This window comes from Malurus melanocephalus, unplaced genomic scaffold (assembly GCF_030028575.1).
Source record: "Malurus melanocephalus ecotype Western Australia unplaced genomic scaffold, MMel_1.1 scaffold_26, whole genome shotgun sequence".
Lineage (NCBI taxonomy): Eukaryota > Metazoa > Chordata > Aves > Passeriformes > Maluridae > Malurus > Malurus melanocephalus.
In genome coordinates, this window is record NW_026623258.1 from 4,001,854 (window position 1) to 4,024,147 (window position 22,294).

Genomic DNA, 22,294 nt, shown 5'->3' on the forward strand with positions numbered 1-22,294 from the left:
ACACATTGTTTGATACCTTCATCCATTCAGGAAATGGTGGGAAACCAGAGTTTGCTTGAATGGGTTTCTCTGTACACCCCAGAGAGAGGGGAGGAGAAACATACCTAATAGACTTGCTTGTTCTCCCCGTTTTTTTTTTAAACTATAACTAGCACAGTGCAACTGAGATTAAGTGATATGTTTATGGTATTTTTGCATAACCACTCAAAAAAAAAMCCTAAAAATCTTTTTCAATATGAAGTTCTCATTAAAGATTTTAACCTAATTTAATACTTAACATGAACTCCTGTGGAAGACACCACAACTAAACTGTGGGTATTTAATACAGAAAAGAACATGTAATTACCAGAGTGAATCCTAGAACAGTTTAGTGTCTTTTGTTATGGTAAAATGAATCAATAGGGTTTCAACATTTAGGTCTCAGTCTTGCACAGACAAGTCCCTGTGTGGAGCTATTTGCGTGACTAGAGACTCCATTAATTTCCATTATTAAAGAGATAATTAGTGCATAATGAAAGATGCTCGAACAACTGTCTCTATTGTAGAGAAATGAAGCTAAAATTCTTCATGATATTGTACTTTTTATTCAGTAGGATCTAGGAACCCCAAGGGGTTTGTATGCACAGTTTATCATCCTCCATCTTATGTGTGGTTGTTTTGTAATGCAAATATTCTTTTGTTTAGGCTTGGAACAGGGACAAACTTCCTCCAGCTCATCTTTTTTCCTTTGTGTTCTCTAAGTGCCTACAGAGTGGTTCCAATGCCTAGAGTGATTCCACCGCTACAAAGTCAAATCCTGAACAGCTGAACATATTATTATTGATATGGCTATTGTGATTTGTCTTTGCTTTTATTACAAAAATGACTTTATTACCGATTTATTTCTAACTCAGAGAAAACCCCAATATGATTATTTTTGATAGCTTATGTGCCTTTTGTAGAGCCTCTTCTGACCACCGTTGTCCTATTTGTCACATTCCACATTCTTGACAAGATGGACAGGATTGCTTGCTCACTGAATACTTCTCCAAATCTCCCTGTGGCAAACTAGATGGAGCAGACATATTTAACATTGACATTAAGATACTGGTTTTCTACTTTTTTAGTTAACAGGTAGGTAAAAATAGTATTTTATCTGAATTTCAGAATTCATTTTGTTTTTAAATGTTGCAATTATGTGATGAGCGTTCTTGAGGTAAAGATAGGTAAAAAATTGTTCAGCTCAGAGGTTAGGGAGTTCAGTTCTAAAAGTTTTGTTATGGTTGTATTTCCCTAGGAAAAATATATGAAGGCCTCTAGAGAGAAGATATCTCCCAAAAGCTAAGGACAAAACTTGTTTGCTGATTTCCTTCTGAGATTAGAGAATAGAAGACTTCAGTAACAGGGGAAGTGAAACTTCTATTGCAATGATTAAACTGGATTTCTTAGGGGAAAGAGATCATGGCTCAGCAAACCCTACTGAGCATTCCTCTGTACTTGTGCTGGATTTAGCCTTCCTTGTCACCTGTCTCGTGATTATTGGAATGAGTCATGCTCAGAATGATGGAGGTGGAATAGATCATCTTAGAAAAGCAGTTCTGTGTCATTAGGTAATTTATGTTGCAAATGAACAAATTATTAAAGACCAGAGCAAAGCATTGCCAGGAAAAGAAGCAAGGCAGTTGCCAYAGATTGCAGGATGACACCATAGATTTTTGCCTTCTTGTTTCTCTGCACAAACTCAGAGGGCAGGAAGTGGGAAGAAGAGAGAAAAAATGAAAAATACTGCTGGAGAGAGACCAAAAGAAGAATTAGAAGGCAACATAAGATGAAAAAAGAAAGTGAACAATATGATGCAATATGAAGATTTCTTCAGCATAAATAGATGTGCCTTCAAGGCATGATGCAGTTTCATCATGCACATCTGTGGCACAAACTAACTGCTTTTTATTTCTGCCTGTGTTAGACTAAGTTTGATAACAGCAGACATGCAAACAAAGGAATACAGACTGCTTGAGAACCACATCGAGGATTTTTTGGAAATATGCAGAAAATCAGCTGCTAACTGTTCTATGGAATCAGGTCCTGAATTCTAGGATTGTATTAGAGGGGCTTATACTATCTACAAAAAGGACAATTTAACGAATTGTTGATCTGCCTGGTCAGATGAAATGTGGCAGTGTAGGCACACATTTTGCCACAGCAGGTTGGCCTAGATCAAAGCCTTTCTCAGGTTCCTTCCCTCCAGGAACACCATACTTATGCTACAGCTCTTGGGCTCTCAGCATGAAAAATCATAATGCATATAAGAAGTAAAAGTCAGTGCAGTTGCACTCTGAAGTGACACTGGTATGACTCTGGGAGAGTTAGGCTCTGGAGACTATGTTTGTGAAATAACCTGGTACAACACATACTGGGATCTGTATGTCTAAAGGGAGAGAAAGTCCTTCCATTAAAAAAAAAAAATCCTTTCATTTTGCTCTCATTATTTTAAATACTTGGAAATATTTCATGTCTTTCCAAATAGAAGTAGGTATCTAAAGAAGAAAAAAAATACCTCACAACTTTTTAAAATTACTTTTAATAATGCACTTTGAGCTCCTTTTTTTAACAAGAAGATATCAATCTTTCTGAGTGGTTGTACTTAGCACAGGAAAAATATCAGCAACTCAGGCAGGGGGACTTTCTTTTTATTCAAATACTTGTAACAAACCTCAGAGAATGTAAATGAAAAACTATAAAAATGTAAATACAAAGATAGAAATATGATTTTTTTWAAATGTAAATGCCCTACAAATTAATGCATGGGAGCAGAAAATTCCTTTCCTTCCCTTTCCTTTCTAGCTTAGCTCAGAAACCACAAAGTCATTCCGTTTTGGATTCATTCCTATTTCTCAGACTCCCCAGAAGGTTTAGTGAAAGCAAGACATAGCTCTTTCCTGGAACCCTGTGGGCATTACTACATGTTTAAGATGTAGATAAGGCTGCTACACACTGCATTTGGGAAGTCAAGATTTCATTTATAAGGTGCTGAAGCTGGAAGGCTTTCATGTCAGGCCCTCAGCTCACAATCTCCAGCAAAAGAGGAAATGGAGGGTATGTCAGCAGCAGGCAGCCAAGCACAGAACAGAGACATGGCAGCTCAGTGCATATGTTCACACAGCTGAGTGCTGTGTAGAGATACCATGTGGGTCTGGCAAGAAAAATATTTCTGTTAGCATAGCACTGCTTTCAGCAGCAGCACATCAACAGCACTGCTTGGGCCCAGTACCAAACTACCATCTTTTAAACTTTCAGATGTCTTGCATAGGTTAAAAGGAGTCTTCACTGAGTGATGACTCTTTCCTTGGGTGGACAGGAAAAGGGGGAACCAAAAAAAAAAAAAAACCAAAACAACAAGAATGTTCCAGAGGAATTCTGATTTTGCTCCTGAGTAGATGCAGGGTGGTGGGGAACACAGCACAACAGAAGTCAGCCTGGGCATGGCTCTGGAAATGTATTGTCCCATATTCACACAGAGAGGTAGTTCAGTTTTGTAACCATCAGAGAATTGGTTCCTGATTCTTCCTGTTCTTTCCCCCTCTTCTCCATGAGCAATGGACCCAATGGTTTAACCAGGAATAGTCTCTTGTAGATCACCTTCTTTAAATGGTGCTGAAGTCTCTGAACAGGACAGTGGTCAAAACTGGGACCAGGAGCTGCTGTTCTGTGACTTGAACCTTTTTTGCAGGGTTCAGCCTGGCTGCTCAGCCTGACCTCACTGCATGGAGGGGAACAGTTTTCAGTGGCACATGAGATGCTACAGATCTGAGCTCACACTCTCAGAGTAAAATATTCAGGATCAAAATTTCAGAAAAGAAAAGCACATTTATCAGTAGCAGAGCTACTAAAATCAGGTTTGTTCAGGTTTATGTTACGCCTTTTGCAGCTTCCCATGATAACAGCCACTACAATGATCCTAACTTGTCTTCGTATTTGTCTTCTCAATGCACTGCTCTCAGTACATCTCCTTTTACCTCCTATTTCTAGCTCCCTCTCCTAATACGGTCAACTTCCATTTCTCTTTTCCCCATTTCCTCTAACCCTCCCATTTCCATCACTTCTCTACTTTCCCCCCTGGTTAACTGAGCATCAGGCAATGTGGCAGATCTAGAGGTGGCAGATTTGTTTGTGACTACACAGCAGAGGAACAAGCAGATGAGGTGCTTTCCCGAGCGGGGCAACAAATTGCATGTTGATTCTCATTAAACATTTTAACAATTTAAATCTCTTTGAGATCTTTATCCTTCTGCCAAATTTGTTTGCAATTGAACATCACTGGGGAAAGACAGACAGATGGTGTAATTACATAAGCCTCCTTTCACTGGGAAGTGACATTAAAAAAAAAATACCACCAAAAACCAAGGGGCAAAGGTAACAAAACAATCCTGTTGCTTTTTGGAGACAATCTGATGCAGTGATCAGGGTTGGAATCAATATTTAGAGTCTTCATTCAAAATGTTAAAGGTCCTCTGGATGGTGATCACTTGCGCTATGACACAGATACCACGGTGGAGCTGCTGTGCCATATCCTGTACCGGCTTAGGAGAAAATCCGATTCCTTCACTTTCCACTCTCTCCTGCAGCTTATCAGTGCAGAAACCTTTGCTATGGTTCAGATGCTGATCTGCAGAGGCAGACAGGGCCATTTCAGAGAGCTGTGTAAGATAAGAATTAGATGCTGCCTGTAGCTCTGTGTGGGACTGCATTTTAGGACCAACCCAGTCTCATGCCAAAATAATTGTGGGTGTGCACACACTCTCCATACCATTGCCCATTTCCCAAATTGCTGTTTCTTGAAGGTGTTTTCTTTGTTGCTGCGTGGCACAAAGGACCCCAGGTCACAGACATCAAGCCCATTTTGATTGCTAAAACATTACATAAGAAATCTCATGGGAGTTTGTTGCAGCTAACATCAAATCAATTAGGCCATTGCAGTTAAATAATAAATCTCTACGGCTGTAGGTACACTGAGTGCCGGCGGCTCTGCCTGGCATCAAGCAGCGGCGGGCACCGCTTCCCCGAGCGCTATGGAGAGCAGCGGCCGGAGTCAGCGRGTGCTGGAAGGGGACGCCCCAAGTGCTCTGAGAGGTGCGGGGAAGGGCCGCAGCTGCGGCTGCCGCGCACCCCACGAACCCCACGATGGGGGAGACACTGCGGGCTGAGCCTCGGCGTGTGAGGGGCGGAGAGGCCGCGGCCCTGCTGCCCCACAGGGCCGGACCGCTCCGGGCCGCGGCCCCGGGCGTGCTCAGCGCCAGCGAGAGGCAGCGCCGGTGCCTTCCCCCGCCCGGCCGGGGCGGGGCACAGGGGCGGCCGCTGCCGCTGCTTCCCGGTCGCCCGCTCCGACCCCGGCCGCGCCCGCCCCGGCCCCGCCGCGCCAGGAACCATGAGCGGCTCCGGCTCGGAGGAGCCGCAGCCCAACCAGGCGGAGGAGGAAGGGCAGCAGGAGGCCGAGCAGGACTGGGCGGCGGCCAAGGCTTTCTACGACAACCTGGTTACCAAGAGACCCCGGCCGGTGAGTGCGGGCGGGCCGGGGGTCCGGGGCTCGGGGGAAGGCTGGGGGTCCGGGGGCTGAGGGCCGCGGGCCGGCGCTACCCTGCGCTCCCTCCGCAGCCCAAGCCCCAGAACGCCATCACGGTGGCCGTGTCCTCCCGAGCACTCTTCAACCTGGTGGAGGAGCAGCGGATCTACGAAGAGCAAGGGTTGGAGAAGTACGTGGAGTACCAGCAGARCAACGAGAACGTCACCCTCAAGCCTGGACCAGCGTTCTATTTCGTCAAGGTAGCTGGGAGGCCGCCCGGGGCGGGTGGCCCTGCGGGGCGGGGAAGGATGTGGGTGCGGCGGGCCGCGGAGGATGCTGCGAGGCCAAATTTCGGAAAGAGGAGGAGCCCGAAGCCTCCTTCAGCGGAGATAATCCTGTCTCGGGGAGACGTTTTTGKGAGCTGTTCTCCCAACTCCGAGCTCGTCGCGGCGGGGCAGCCCGGCAGCATTCCGCATCTCTCTGTGCGCGCCCTGTCCCCGGGCCACCGCTTCTGTCCCCTCTCCCATTCCCCCTCCTCTSCTCCTCTCCTTCCTCYCCTCCTGCCGGCACTAATGCCGAATGCCTGCGGCAGAGCACGTACTGCCCGCGTCACCGGGCCCGGCGTGGTACCCKCAGCATCCCGCTTTGTATCCCGGCTCACAGCATCACATCCCAGGTGTGGGTAAGCAGCAACCTGCCTTTTCTGCTGGACATGGGGTGCATGAAGCACCTTTCTTTTTAAGACCTTTTTCAGCCAARATAAGCCCAAATTGTTTTAAGTTTGTCAGAACGTCGTTGCCCCAAAAAACACCTAAAATAAAACAAAACTACCACCCCTCCCAAAAAAAAATCCAAACCAAACAGTGTTAATTTTATGTTTATCTAATTATTAAGAAATTAATTTATTTTGGTCAGMTTTAATTTTTTCTTGCTTTCGTTGTCACCCTGGAAATTGTTCTTGAGGAGCAGCAAAAGAAATAGACTCCCCATTTCTGAGTCAGCGTTTAAGAAGAGTTGAAGTGGAATATTTTGCTTTCATTGCACAAGAAAAGAGAAATGGCCAAGGGAAACAGCCTGCAGCATGGAAAGCAAGTGAAATTACAGAAAAATGAAAAGACCCAAAAATATGTATTGTTTTGAAAAGCACAGGTTTTAGTGGGACAGTCTTGAAAAAATAMTGCCTACAGAGTTAAGTTTATGCCCCTTGAGAATTGTTTGATGAGCTGCACTACAACGATTTTAGAAAATTAATTAAATCATAATTAGAAAACATACTTGCTGACATCAGAGTCGTGACAGAATATTTCAGGTTTTCAAAGTAGATTTCCATTAGTTCAATTTTGCTATCAGGAATTTTAAACATTGTCTTCATTAATCACTTTGTGAACATACACAGCAGAAAAATTACTTATGTCAATACCTATGCTGCTGTAAATATAATGTAGCTGTTAGTAGCATTAATGACACAAGCACTGTAAAGATGTTTTTAACATAGAAGTGTGGCCATGAAATAATTCGCTTTGTACGCCAGTTAGGGCAGACTGACTAGGGAATTCACTGCATCTTTTCCTATATGTAGCAGCCCTGCTAGCACATAAATTTTTAAGGTTTATTAGAGTTCACTGTCAAATTTACTTTGAGTATAAGCAAGATTTGACTCTTTGACTGCTCATACTTTGAAAATCAGAGCTACTAGCTTTGYTCAGCTAAATGCACCTTGACCTCTGTTCCCTTCTGATATGCTCTTTGCATTTGAATTTTTTACATTGCTTAATCACAGGAATCATTAGGCTGGAGAATTGTGGATTTGTTGTGTCATCTTTTGTGTTTGGAGACAAAGCAAAAGATAAATAATATATYTTTCTTTGGATTCCATTATTAAAATGTTTAAGATATTAACTTAAAAGTATTATATCTCATGCTTACAGCATTTAAGATTTGTAATCACAGTCCAGAGTGTCCTTAAACTGCAAAGTATACAGGCRCTGAAGAAAAAAATGGAATCCCCTTCTCCAGTCAGCCTTATTGTCTAATAATTTAAGAAATTGCCAGTGTAGTAGAGTATTAACAATAGGAGTGAGTTATGACCACATACTAAGGTTTTTTCCTAGCCCTTATACCAGGCTCTCACTTAAAATTTTTCTAAGCACAGTACTACAGTAACATAGCTTTTTAAAGCGAGATACTCTGAATTCAATTATGAAATCTGTGTTTAGTTCTGAGCAACTGGCCTGACATTTTAAAGCACCCTAATGAAAATCCATCTTGCATTCATTTGATGATTCATTGTTGATTTTGTTGTGTAATCTCAAAGCATTCCATTCAAGGGCCATGATCCCAAAACAAAAAGGTGATCTTACTCTGAAGGGATGAGGTTCTAAATAGGAGAACAGATGGATACAGAGAGAGCTGAGCAGATGACAGGTCAAGGAAATAAGAATGCCAGACTGTGTGTATAACATGTTGGCCCATTATCTTTGAAGAGATCTCAAATCAAAATCTGTCTCATTCAGTACTGCAATTAGAAACAGTCAAGCTAATCATGTTGACAGGATGTGATTTGTACTCATTACTTATGGATGGTCATTGACGTTTGACGACCTGAACTGTGTCAGTAAATCAGCAAAAGTAAATTGCATAGCTCAAAAAAATAAATTTACTTGCTTCCTTTCCAATGAACCCAATGAAACCAAATGGTTGCTGGGGGCAGCAAAACAGAAAGGAGTAAAACAAGTTCAGCAAGGTAAATTATCATGTATTTCACATTCTCCTGCAAGACAATCCTATCACTAAAACTACAGTGACTAAGAAAGGAGGCACATTCCACTTGTCTGTTGACTTCCACATTTTTAACTTKCAGGCACTGGAGCATGTCAATGGCCGGCTTCTTGAGCTGTACCCTGATGATGAAGAAAGGTTTGATATTGTTCTGATGACTAATAACCATGCCCAAGTGGGAGTGAGACTCATAAACAGCATCAATCACTATGGTAAATAAAATAAATRCTAATGTGTAGAATTGTCAGCTGTTACATAATAATATGAATTAATTTCATTCTTCCTGTTCTGACTTTGGGAAAAGCAGCTTCTTTGATATTTATTTTTTGGTGTCAGCATAAGTCAAATAGTATTAGAATTTGGTCCAGTGCTCTAGATTTGTCAGGTACGGAGCATAACTTCTGAGAAGAAATCAAACGTTTTGATATTTAGTAACTATGCTCTCTACACATGCATCTTCACAGCAGTTACTCAGCTGTCTTAGAGGGAATTCCTAAATTCTCAGTGAGGATGGGCTTATCAGACATTGTAATAGTTTTAAGCTGTGTAACTTGTTGAAATTACAATGTACATTTTTTTAAGTTTATTATAAGCTAGGCTAGAGTACCTTTTCACAGGTTCCTTTTACAGATTTGTAATGTCAAGGCAGAGCCACACCTTGTGCTGTTCTTACTTTAGGCTTAACAATTGAACGTTTCTGTATGACGGGAGGAGAGAGCCCCATTGGTTACCTGACTGCATACCTCACGAACCTGTACCTCTCAGCGAATTCTGAAAAAGTGCAGGAAGCTATAGAAGCAGGTTTGAATTTACTTTGGTTWTCTCTMTATTGAGCTTGTTCARAAATTAWTATGGTGTGTGTCTTTCCCAGAAASTACTGCTGCTTCATCAAATGCAGAAAGTCACCACTTTGTATGCTGCAAGTTTATCACTTTTTACTCAACCAAATAAAATCATGTGATTTYTCTCTGACCCTTCAGCCTACTGATAGTGCCAACTTAATCACCCTACACTTTTCTGTCTTCCCGTCTTCAACAAGAATTAAACTCATGCTTCTATTCAACTTCTGTTTGAACAGCATAGTCTTTTTGATACAACTTAAAAAAGCAACTGCTGTGTCCCATAAGGAGTTAAAAAGTAACAAGTAGTTTGATTGTGTGGGCTTCTTGGGATTTCCCTCTTTTGTCTCATTTGCAGCACAGCTTGGAGACTATTTTTATATAGTCATACAAGAAAGTGGACGGAAGCATGATGAAGAAGTTTTGGCAATGGAACAGTTTCCATGCATTTGTGTTACAGAACAGCCATTTCTATTAGCTTTTGTGATCGTTCATGCTCACCATATATAAATGTCACCACTGATGACTTGTTGGAATCAAACTGYTGGTGATTTCATGAACGACTTTGCAGGACAGGCTAACTGGGGGTCTCTGATCTATTTTCAGGCATTGCATCAGCTACAATGTTCACTGCCAGCAAAGATGTTTCTTACTCRGATACACAGCTGAGGGTGGCATTTGATGGGGATGCTGTTATCTTTTCGGATGAATCAGAACAGATTGTCAAAGAGCAAGGATTAGATAGATTTTTTGAACATGAACAGCTGCATGAAAATAAGCCTCTTGCACAGGTTTGTATTTCTKGAATTTCTTGTTTGAAGGGAGTTTCCAAATGATCTGGTGACCTTCACTGCTGCTGTATTTCTCCAGATTCTCCAGTGTGGATGTGTTCTTTGTGAAAGTTGATRGCCCTACTTATTTCCTTTTTCAAGGATAATCTTTAAAATGCATGTTTCACATAAAAGAGATCACCATTGCACTCCTCTCATTTCTCTGAGAGGACTGCATATGTAAGACAGTGACTTACAGTTTTCTTTCAATGGTATCATTAGAAAAAGAAATGCTAGTTCTGATTTCCTTGATATTTTTTTATGAGACTGTAGGTAGTGTTAATTTCAAACACCAAGTYATTCTATTTACTGAAACAGGGTAAYATCTGYTTATTTYCAAGCMGAACTRTGCCATTTGTCTGAAGYYACAAACATTGTAACATTAKCTTAAACTGAAAGACCAATTCTGCTATTATTAAAAATAATATAAATTAAGAATAAAAGCTTGATTTATGAAAGTCCTGGACAGTGCAATATATTGCAATTTGAACCAAACTGTCATTTACTTCTATTAATTAGTGCATAGTATGATCATTAATCTGGAAATAATTCATTGATGGCTATGTAATTAGGACTTTTACTGGTTTTTTTGTGCAGGAAAAAGAATTACAGCTCATGGTTCATAGTAAAAAGAGTTCAATGTTTTTAATCAACATTTTATTGACTATAGTTAAATTTAATATTATAAGAAATCTTGTAAGTCTTAGTGAGAATTATTTTYCCACTGACCCTACCATGTAGTGTTATGGTTTAAACTTTTTTCCAGTGTATGAATTTCCAGTGAGGGTGCAGACSCATCTGGAGATGTTACACAGAGAATTTGTGGAGTAGTACAGCATTAGGAAAAGGAGTTCTTCGTGTAATTGGCAGTTTGGAAGCAAGAAAAATAGGGATTTGGGGAACTCTGGACAAACATTAAATATGTTTCTGGTGTTTCATATGCAGGGTCCTTTGAAGGGTTTTCTGGAAGACCTGGGSAAACTCCAGAAAAAGTTCTATGCAAAAAACGAACGATTAAATTGTCCTATAAGGACCTACCTGGTCACAGCCAGAAGTGCAGCGAGCTCTGGAGCCAGAGTGCTGAAGACTCTCCGTAGCTGGGGCCTGGAGATTGACGAGGCACTTTTCCTAGCAGGAGCRCCTAAAGGACCAATCCTGGTGAAAATCCGCCCTCACATTTTCTTTGATGAYCAGATGTTCCACATTGAAGGAGCACAGAAATTAGGCACCATAGCTGCACATGTTCCCTATGGCGTTGCTCAGAAGTACCGCAAATCTACATGACTGGAGGGTACCATTAAGGATAAGGTTCTTAACTCAGCCAGCCTCTAATATACCAATAGTTACATCTGAAAACCKCTACATTTGTGTATTGTGAGCACTGTGTTTAAAGATTTAAATTCTGGCTAGAACAGCCTTTAAAGAAAATATTTTTAATATAGGTAAGTTTTTAATAGACTTATTTTAATATAATTCTTAAGCAGTCTAGATTTTTTACCTGTCTGTATCTAACAATGTGGTTTTGATTTTAGGAGAAGATTTGTACTGTTTTTATAGTGTGAGTCATATTCTGAGAGACAGAACAGTTATATTTTATCTAAAAAACTGTTAACGGGTTATTTATAAGAAAATCCATGCTGCAATGCTGGTTCTTGACAGAAGTTCCCAAAAGCACAGTTTACATGTAACTGTTTACCTGTTGGGGTTTGCTTGTCAAAATGTGTTCAATAGGTCTGTCACCACAAGGTTTTGGCTTCTAGGAAAATATTAGAACATTTGGTCTTGTGTTTACACATATTTTTCTAGATTGTTTTCTTATCTTAATAAAGCTGGCTTTACAGAACATTGTCATTTTTCTATGTAGAGATTTAAACATCATTTTCTAGGCAGAGTTTGTATAATCAGAATGTTCCTGMTGTTTAGAACCAGAAATGACCACTTTCAGTCAAATCTGACAGAGCTAGAGGTCTCAGTTAGACCCAACATACTTCACTGGGTGAAGTCTGAGATGGGTAGAAGTCTGAGATGCTGTTAGGATCTTGACTGGGACAAGGCTGAAGCTTTAGAGCACACTTTCATAACAGCAGAGAATCTACCTGGAAATAATGCTGTTGWTGGAACTACTAGATTCCTTTAGGATTTACAGCTGCTTCATGATCTGCATGAACTCAGTTTGGCAACTTCAGGTGAGTTTCCAGGGGACAGGTGCCTGTTGCTACATGACTTCATATTTACACAATAGGTCTAGTCTACCTCTGTTTTGCTAAATTCCTGGATTTCATTGTAACTATGAATATATCCATGTAACTAAGTGATATCCAAATGACACCACTAACATCTGTCAGGTGGTGTTTGYTCTCTTTCTTTCCCTAGTGGAACAACTGTCCTGTTTTAATTTTTATTGTTATCATATATTCATACCAGAAGAGACAAAACCAAAATTATGTGCTTTGCAGTGGGAGAAGAAATGGTGAATCAAGCTTGTGATGATAATGTGGTTCCTGGGGAATTTGGCCCAGATTCTCACATTAGCCTCTGAGAAAGTTTGGTCTCTGTCTGGATGAACTGTCCTGTTACTGCAGAAAACTCCATTGCATCAATTATGGTTTCCCTCCCAGGAACTTAGGCAATCATTTTAATGTTCTGGGTCCAAGCCACAAAGTTCTTTGGAAGCAAAGGCAAAAGCCTTGATCTTGCATGAAACATGGAGATTGCTGGAAAGGTTTTCGAGTGTTCACACCAGCATGTGGTGTTGATGGGATGCACTGCAGATTTCTGGTGTACTTGAAGCTTCATATTTGCTAAASGCTTTGTGTCCAAAGTATATCATATTTCCCAGCCCAGCCAGGAGGTGAGGAAGACATGAGTAACTGAGGCCTGGTCATTGTCTGCCAAGATGAGATAGAGTTACCTCACCAAAYGGAGATTATGAAAAATGTTATTAGCAGATGTTTTTATGTGAGAGCTCAGAATCCACAAGGAATTCWAAAATATTCCTTAGCTATGTGATATAAATTGTGTGTGTACCTTTACCACAAAAGCAGTCCTGCCTTTTTGAATCAGAACATGTATCAGCCGTGCATTGTTAGAGGTTGGGTGCAGGAAACAAAGCTGGCATTCAACTCTCATGGAACAAATACGTCTTGATAATGAAAAGGTTAATGGGATCCTTGATCCCTATGGGAGTCCAGAGGTSAGTCTCATACCTGACAGGGTAAGCATGCAAATCAGTAAATAAATTGGAAGCTGAGTCATCTGGTCTATTATGTTTASCTTTATTTCCAATCAACCATCCACCTACAGCAAGAATGAAACCTACTGGCCAGGACAGGAGCTTCCATGCCTTKTTTTGATCCATGCACACACAGTACTTGCAGTGTCCGCCTGGCAGCCCTAAGGCATGTGTGAAAAGAGTTCACAAATTTACATGGTAGAATTTACATTCTCAGTCACAGAATCCAAATTGCTGTTAAAGTTCAGAAGCTGATGCTAAGGCCCACAATCACTTATCCTAAATTAGTTGAACAAAATACCCTTAGATGTTTCAGATCACTGTCTTTTAATGGTCAGGCAACTGTCCCAGGCTCAATGGCTGCTCTGCATATTCAGCTGGAGGCATGTGGGAGAGCAGAGCTTCACTAGTTCATGCAAGTACCTCCCAGACTAATCTGGATGTTTGGGGAGAGTTGGGCTTGCCAAGCAGCCTCTCCCCGTTAAAATTATTTTCTTCTGCTCCAAGGCACAGCTTGGTTAGTGGACYGAAATAATCTTTTTCAAGAAAATTCTGTGAAATAGGGTGGGAGCTGAGGGAAAGTATTTTCTATTTTTGTAGACATAGAAGAGAATTGTCTCTTAATAGCATTCCAGTCCACAAAACAAAACAAACAAGCAAACAACAACAAAACTCAACAAAGAATGTCTTGCTTCTCACGCTTATCAGGCTACCATGAATTTATGCCCTGGCACCTCATAACCCTCATAGTCATAGTTAAAACAACAGAAATATTTTTCAGTAGGGAAACAGAGAGGACTGTCCTTTAGCAAACTTTATAGTGTTTAATCAGTGTYTCCAACACTGGAAGACAGACTCATGAAAGAGAAACTGTCATTCTAGACAAGATCTGGAAGACAATTAATAATAACATGGATGAATTCTGTGGAAACAGAACTTTGTCAGGCAAACCCAGTTCTTGCTTCCTTAGCTTCCGGGTTACTGCACTGCATCACAGTGGAGAGTCCTGGTAAGACAATAAGTCAAATGGAAATGCCTCCTACTGATACCAATCCCCATGGACAAAAATGTTAGAAATAAGATTCTGAAGGTGACTTCAGTTCTTTTTGTCTGTTTTTTTTTTACAGAATATACTCTCTGTGTGCATTAGATATTTTCCACCAGTTACCAAGACATCATAAACCTATGTTTCCAGTTCCTTCCCATCTTTAGAGACACCCTTTCAATTTCCAGACTAGCAGGTCATCTGGAGGAAACAAAATATAAAATATTTCAGATGAAAAGTTGAAGATGGTCATCATAAACAAAATATAAAATATTTCAGATGAAAAGTTGAAGATGGTCATCATCTTCACATGTCTTCCAACATGTGTTCTGAACTGTGATCTATTCTGAGGAATGTGTGTCAGAGATTGAAAGGATTCAGACGTGCCCTGAGGAGGATCCTCAGTACCCCCTCAGGCTCCTCTGCCAGATCCTGTAAACTGCACTGGCCTGCAGTATTTCTAAACACAACCTTGAGTGCAATAGAGGGGTAGAGAAATCAGTGGAGCAGGTTAATGTCGGAARAAACAATAACTTTCAGTTATCATGCTCAGGAATATCTAGGACCATCATCTGAATGCACACATCATTCCTGCCTACATGAGCAGCTTCTGATCACCATGAGGTCCTCAGCACAATACTTCTTGTGCTGAGGGCTGGACTGACATCGATAAACACAGGCAGGACCCTCAAGGCAGTGCCCTCTCCAACACATCTGCAGTCTCCTAAGGAGTAGGGGCATCAGAGATGATTGCCAGAGTCCCAACTGCCAGATGATGAACAGAAGTTTCTTTAGCTGTTTTAGCTCCTATCAGGAGGATTTCTWACAGAATGAATCTGTTCCTCTATAATAGGGTGTTTCCTGGTTCTCCTATTTTGACGTGTTGTTGGCAACCACTCTTCCTTCTTCCTGGTTCTCAACTGGGCGTGGCTGCAACACCTCCCATTACATGATTTACYATGAGAAGAGTATTTGGAAGAACACCACAACATGGCTCTTACAACATGTTAACAAATGTCAAAATCCATCTGTTTCACACACCGATACAATGGTGTGGCTKGCCTAAAACACCCTTTGGTGCAACCATGAGGCTCAAAATGGAGTGCAGAGCCAAGAATGAATAGTGTTTTCTGTGGTGAGGACAGACAGAAGAGGTCTATCAACTAATCCCGTTTTTAGATGTGGTGCTGCCTATATAGCCCTCAAACTGCCGCAGAAGTGTGACAGTCAGAAAAGACATGGTAAGGATACTTGCAGAAAAATCTGCCATSTTTCTGCTGCTGTAACATGAGCTGAGCTCAGCCTCAGAACAAACTGCAGCCATGTCACAGCCTGCAGGTATCACCAATATGTGACAGTTAAGGGGAGCTTGTCATTGCAAAAGGTTGTCATGTCCAGACAAGCCACAAGCAACCTGATGAAAGGCTCATGGGTTTCCTCTTGGGTTTCTTAGTCATTTCCCCAAACGTGTTKGGTCTTGACTCATGATAGGCATGATCCTTATCACCCAGGTCAAGTTTGTTTCTCGTCTCCCCCACAGACTATTGTCTCCCTGTACAGTACTCCTCTGCATGCTGGCCCCTAGGTCCTGATCAGGAACTTCTCTTAATCTATGTTGTTCTGTCCTTTTTGACTCTGTCTTATCCCTAAAACTGCATTGAGCTCCAGTACTGCTTTATTTTTTTTTTTTTTTTTTTTTTTTTTTTTTTTTTTTTTTTTTTATTTACATTGCTCTTGATCAAAATTTAGTTACCTTTTAATTCTATCCCTGCAGATTTCTACTGGCTACAGTGAAAAGGATTTTGAGGGGGGCCACTCTTGACTCCCTGAATGAGTTCATGTTGCCCTGGTTGGGATCATCAAGGTCTAGGATTAGTAACGGCAGTATCTGGAAACATAACATGAAGTCATGGAGATTTTAGGTTAAGGACACAGAACAAAGTTGGCAGAACTGAGAAGCCACCCAAGGGCTTCAGTGTCAACAACTAAAGAGGTTCAATCAGCCCACAACCTCTGCTGGTATGTGGAGTTATTGCCCACCAGGTGCAGGACCCTACACTTGCCCCTGTTGAACCGCATTAGGTTTCCCTCCGTCCCGCTCTCAGCCTGTCCCCGTTACTGCCCAGAACAGCCCCCGTGGTGTCCCGACTCCTCCCCGGTCTGTCCCTCAGGACAGCCCTCAGGTGTCCGACTCCTCCCCGTTACAGCCCAGCACAGCCCCCAGGTGCCTCAGCCCCTCCCCGTTCCGTACCCTCAGCACAGCCCTCAGGTGTCCCGACTCCTTCCCGTTCCAGCCCAGCACATCCCTCAGGTGCCTCAGCCCCTCCCCGTTTCGTATCCCCAGCACAGCCCCCAGGTGCCTCAGCCCCTCCCCGGTCCGTCCCTCAGCACAGCCCCCAGGTGTCCCGGCCTCTCCCCGGTCCGTCCCCTCAGCACAGCCCCCAGGTGCCTCAGCCCCTCCCCGTTCCATCCCCTCAGCACAGCCCCCAGGTGCCTCAGCCCCATCCCGTTCCGTTCCCTCAGCACAGCCCCCAGGTGCCTCAGCCCCGCCCCGGGCACGCTGCGGCGGGCACTCCGCACGGCCCGGCGGGCAGAGCGCAGGCTCGGAGCCGCTCCGGGACCACAAGCCCCAGCAGGCCTCGCGCGGCCCGGGCAAGCCCGGCATGGCCGTGGCGCTGCCGGCGCTGGCGCTGGGCGCGGGGCTGCTGGTGGCCGCCTGGCGCTGGCTGCGGCGTGCGGCGCGGCCCAGGTGCAGGGGCTCCATGCGGGGCAAGACCGTCATCATCACCGGCGCCAACAGCGGGCTGGGCCGGGCGGCGGCGGCCGAGCTGCTGCGGATGCGGGCCCGCGTCATCATGGGCTGCCGTGACCGCGCTCGGGCCGAGCGGGCGGCCCGCGAGATCCGGGCCGAGGTGGGCGAGCGGGCGGACGGCGCGGGCGAGCTGGTGGTCCGCGAGCTGGACCTGGCCTCGCTCCGCTCCGTGCGAGCCTTCTGCCACCGCGTCCTGCAGGTACGGCCGGGCCCGCGGATCACCGCGCTGCGCTGTCCCGGGCCCGGGGAGGGCACGGCAGGCACGGGCTGGGCGGTGCTGGCGGCGACCTCTGGGCTCCGAATGGTCGCCCGGGTTTCCTCGTGGGTTGGCGAACGCTGTTCCTCCTGCCGGCAGCTCGCTTTGGGGGCTGGGGAAGCCGCTGAGGTCACCGCAGGGTTTGAGAGGAGGGTTTAAGCAAATTTGCCGTGAATTAGCACCTGGAAGTGTCAACTTCATGATAATTTGGTTTTGCTTTAAAATAGTCTAGAACTTTTCTGTTCTGGAAAGGAAATGTTTGTTTCTATGTGATATAAATAATTAGTCATTCTTTCTGAATCAACTAGCTTAACGTTTGTTTATTTAAACTGGTGTTTCAGCTCAGCTTTGTCACCAGAAGAATAAAAGTTGACAGGTGCACTGCTCACATGCTCCAGACATCCTTTTACTGCCTCCTTAGGCTGCTCCCTCCCAAGGATTTTAAATCTCTCACCCACCACGAGCAGAGTCTAGTCAATAGACATTTTTGAATATATAAAGTTGTTACAGATTCCATGAAAACCTGAGTTTTAGAAGAAGAGAGCCATCCAGCTGTCTTGCCGCACAGAAATGCTACTAGATATGTAGAGCAAAGGGAAGCACTGTTGGAGGTATTATTTCATTCCCACAAAAAGCATCATTTGGGGCTTTGATCTCATCACATCTAACTACTCAAGCCATGAGACATGAAGTCATGGGACGCCAGGCTTAATTTCTGCTGCTGCTCTGAGATGTGCTTGTTAAGTACTTAAAAGATGCTTAGATCCTGTTGTAAAAAGAAAAGGTATAGGGATTTTATAGCATTAATTTTCAAACTCCTTTTTTTAAATGTGTCAAGTTTTAAATTCTCTAGTGGGACACTTAGTAAATATAYTCATATATATTAATCCAGTGATGAGGTCTAATGTTGCTTCAGTGTTGTGAGAAACCATACAAAAATGAAAGGATATGAAATTTGTGTTATAAGCACACACCCAAAAAAAGACATACTGTTTAACTTTTAAGACTTGTATCTTTTATAGTACAAAGTACCAGAGTGGCTTTTAAGTGAGAAATAGATAAAGGAGGAATGTACTCTCTGCAATGTATTGCTGATGACTATATTGTAACTTGAATGCACCTGTTCCACAAGGGATGTGAGTTCAAGGGGTACTTCCAAGAGCTGTTCCACCCAAGTTCATGTTACTTACCTTCCCTATCTGTGAGTCCTTTTTGGAGCTGTTATTTTGGGATTTGTTTGGGGGTTCTTGTGTCTTTTTGTTTGACTTAAAGAAGATGTAAACATTGGCAGAATGGGGAGACAGTGCACTCCCACGGCTTAGCCTTATTTGTGGGAGCTTTACTTTATGTAACTGAAAGTGATTACCTCTCTCACTCTTGAGTCTCACTGAAAAAAAAAAGTAAGACTGAGATGTTGGAGGATTCCATGGGAAAAGGGAGAAAGTGAGCTTAGAGGCTGCAAGGAATAGCATTGCCCATCAAAGCAATGTTTTATGCTCTCTGCTGCAGCTGGTTGTAGTAGCTGCCTGCTTGCCATTGATCTCATCACTCTRGGTTTTTAAATGTAGGCATTTCAGAAAATAGCACACATGGAGGTCTTGCTTCTTGAGTGTTAAGTCTTGCAAAATAAATCCTCCAGTCAGTTTTTCTCTAATGAAGAATGAAAGATCATTTCAGTGAACRGATCTCTGTTCAGTACTTCTTCATGTCTTCCTTATTTAGTGATTGTGACTGACTGTTGTGTCCTTTGGGTGAAGAGGAGAAATGAGTTTGGTGCTCTTTGGATCATGCCTTAAGGACCCAATTAGATGAAACACTGAGCAGCCACAAGTTCCACAGAAATCAGTCTGAGATTGAAGTGCTTGAAGTTTTGAGTGATTGGATGCCAGCTGAATGCCATTTAACTGAATGCCAGGTTCAGATTTGGGTTTTGTTCTCTTTGTATCTTTGCTAATGGCAGTGAAATAAAAGGGAAATGGTGCAGAATCATTTATGGATTTCTCTATTTTTATCATCAAAATGGGCCAAGATTGTCTCATCTTGTATTCCAGTCCCTCCATTGGGTTTAAAGAATTAACAGCAAAGAAAACCCCCAGTGCTCTTTCTAGGGAAAATGAATACATTTGCCTCTGATTCACGCAAGCATAAATTGTGCTTTCACAGTATTTTTGTCAGAGTAGGTAAGTGTGGTGAATTCAGAGCTTATTTAAGCAGCTTACTTTAATGTGTTGATTTTTTTTTTAAGTTACAGTTTTGAGTGGATTCTGGAGCATGAAGTGCATAATGCATATATTTAAATTATCAGTGCCACCTCTCTGTTAGTTACTTACATCYCCTGATCCTGGAGAGTGTAGCATCYTTGAGTCTTATTTTTACTGACCTGAACCAGGCTACTGATCCATCAAATGGCGTGTGCTGAGCACCTCACAGATATTTCAAGCCTCTGCTCCTTAGTTCCTGAGTAGACCTTTTGGACTCAAATTGTATGAAACATGAATGTGACTTTTCTGTGAGTCCTGTTCCATAGTTGTCACCAAGCAGCACAATGACATGTAGTGTTTTTAAAGTAAGGTAAGTTTAAAATTATGAGAATATTGTTTTGTAAAGGTTTTCATTACATCATCCCAGTGAGATGGTGGATCTACAGTGTGAGACAGGTTGRTTTTTAGAGAGGAGAAAAATTCATCRCAAAGGTAATTTATCACTGAATTGCTCTAGAAAAAGCTTCTCATGGAGAAGCAGATGTTTGTGTTCTCTGCTTGCATTAGAAGTTGATGCAGACCTACTCTCCTGATGGGGTCAAGTACCAGTTTAGTGGTATTTCTACTTAAAGGTGGYTATTTTTCATCAATGCTTTAAGAAAATGTCAGAATGTTACAATTCAGAAAACTAGAAGTGACATTATTTCTTTTTTAACAATGCTCAATGAGAAATTGAAGCATAATAATGTTTTACATGAGATTTCTAAAATGGAATTGTTTTTTTCTTTCCTATTTAAAGGAAGAGTCAAGGCTGGATGTTCTGATAAATAATGCAGGGGTATTCCAGTGTCCATACATGAAGACAGAGGATGGTTTTGAGATGCAATTTGGTGTAAACCACTTGGGCCACTTCTTGCTCACCAACCTTCTTCTGGGCCTCCTCAAAAATTCTGCCCCRAGCAGGGTTGTTGTAGTATCCTCAAAGCTTTACAAATATGGAGAGATCAACTTTGAAGACTTGAACAGTGAAATAAGCTACAAYAAAAGCTTTTGTTACAGCCGAAGTAAACTGGCAAACATACTATTTGCCAGGGAGCTGGCCCGTCGGCTGGAAGGGACMGGAGTCACCGTCAACTCACTTCATCCTGGGATTGTCAGAACAAATCTCGGCAGACATGTGAATATTCCTTTGCTGGCCAAACCTCTATTCAACTTGGTGTCTTGGGCTTTCTTCAAAACGCCTCTGGAAGGAGCCCAGACGTCTATTTATTTGGCCTCTTCTCCTGAGGTTGAAGGCGTGACAGGAAAGTATTTTGGAGACTGCAAAGAGGAAGAACTCCTGCCCAAAGCCATGGATGACTTGGTTGCAAGAAAATTGTGGGATATCAGTGAAGTGATGGTTGGCTTACTGAAGTAAGTGCCAGGGAGTGTCTGCAAAAAAGAATGCAGATAGCTATGCAATGTGTTTTGGCAACAGTGAAATTCTCACTTTAAAGGCTGTGAGAACACAGAGTATTTTGCTCAGTGAGTATGAAATAAGTGAGTGATTTATGTTGGAACTGTGTTTTGAAATAAAAGACAATCTTCAAAAGAGACAGGCCTTCAGAAAAAATCTGAAWGTTTGTGGGTGTGAATATAATTTCTGGTTAAATCTGCTGAGAAAATCATATTCTACAAATAAAAATGAAAGAGAACTGTGTTTTGCAATATATACACATATTTCTCATTACATGTAGTCTGGCTGGACAATGCAGGGTACTGATGGTGAAACACTCTGTAAAATTTATTTGAAAATATATCTTAATAATAGTCATCTTTTTTGAGCCATCATAATGAAAAGTGGAATAAAGAGTTTTCCTGATATCTTGCACTGTAATTGTTGAGGCCTCTGAGTGCCTTTCAAAGGCTTGTCAGCCCCATGGTTCAGTGAACAAAACTGTCGAGCCGTGCGCAGTTTTGCTGTGAAGCACAAAGTCAGCTATTTTTAGTGATGTTGCTGCTGTTCAGTATGTAAGTACACTTGGTTGTGCAAGTTGTATTTTTTTTTTCATGTATGTTGAACTTGCTGTTTCCTGAAACGTTGGGTTTCATTAAAGGGTAGTTGAAAGATATATAATGGTCTTGATAGGGCTTTGCATGGCATGAACTGTGTAAGACCTCATGCAAATTAGACTGAAGAGAATAAGCTTCTCAGTGTGTGTTTGGCTTGACTGATGGCACTTTAACTCAATAAYGAGTTTCAATAAATGTCTCATGCAGCCGACTGAATATTCTTTAATAAAATTGTTTAAAAAGAAGTCATAGCATTCATTCTTTTATTGTGGGGGTTGTATCAGAAACCAGCAGCCTTGTTTCAAAGCAGAAGATTACCCTGTTTGTTGGTTTCGGGAGACTTGTGTGCGGTTGGTAGTTATAAAATAGGCTTCAAAAAATATTTAAATATTGCATGAATCTGTACCGATTTCTTTTAATTTATATAACTTAAGATTTTATATTGACAGGTATGCCTTTTTGTTCTGGTTTACATTATTAAAAAGTTACGGTAGTTAAGATATATAGTATAAATATGGAAGTATGATTTAGATGTTAATATTACTATGTTAGTCTTATTCAAAGKGAAGTCAATAGTAAATGATGTATTCAATAGTTCCTTATTTATAAATACACCAGTTTTGCACTTCAGATGGTAACCAGTTAWTTTTTTTTAATTCTTTYTCTGATTGTTTACTCAGACTCTCAGCATACTTTAGCTTTTGCGTGGT

General features: G+C 42.2%; 2 protein-coding genes across 2 annotated transcripts; both read left to right on the forward strand.

Annotated features, from left to right (window-relative positions):
* The first annotated feature begins 5,328 nt into the window (after positions 1–5,328).
* NT5C1B (5'-nucleotidase, cytosolic IB) lies at positions 5,329–11,829 on the forward strand. The gene is made up of 6 exons (XM_057390462.1): positions 5,329–5,533; positions 5,632–5,799; positions 8,400–8,529; positions 8,996–9,118; positions 9,763–9,947; positions 10,932–11,829. The coding sequence occupies exons 1-6, from the start codon at positions 5,405–5,407 to the stop codon at positions 11,268–11,270; spliced, it is 1,074 nt and encodes a 357-aa protein (XP_057246445.1). The 5' UTR covers positions 5,329–5,404; the 3' UTR covers positions 11,271–11,829.
* Positions 11,830–16,885: 5,056 nt separating this feature from the next.
* RDH14 (retinol dehydrogenase 14) lies at positions 16,886–22,063 on the forward strand. Its single transcript, XM_057390460.1, has 2 exons — positions 16,886–17,274; positions 20,332–22,063. The coding sequence occupies exons 1-2, from the start codon at positions 16,927–16,929 to the stop codon at positions 20,947–20,949; spliced, it is 966 nt and encodes a 321-aa protein (XP_057246443.1). The 5' UTR covers positions 16,886–16,926; the 3' UTR covers positions 20,950–22,063.
* The last annotated feature ends 231 nt before the right edge of the window (positions 22,064–22,294 follow it).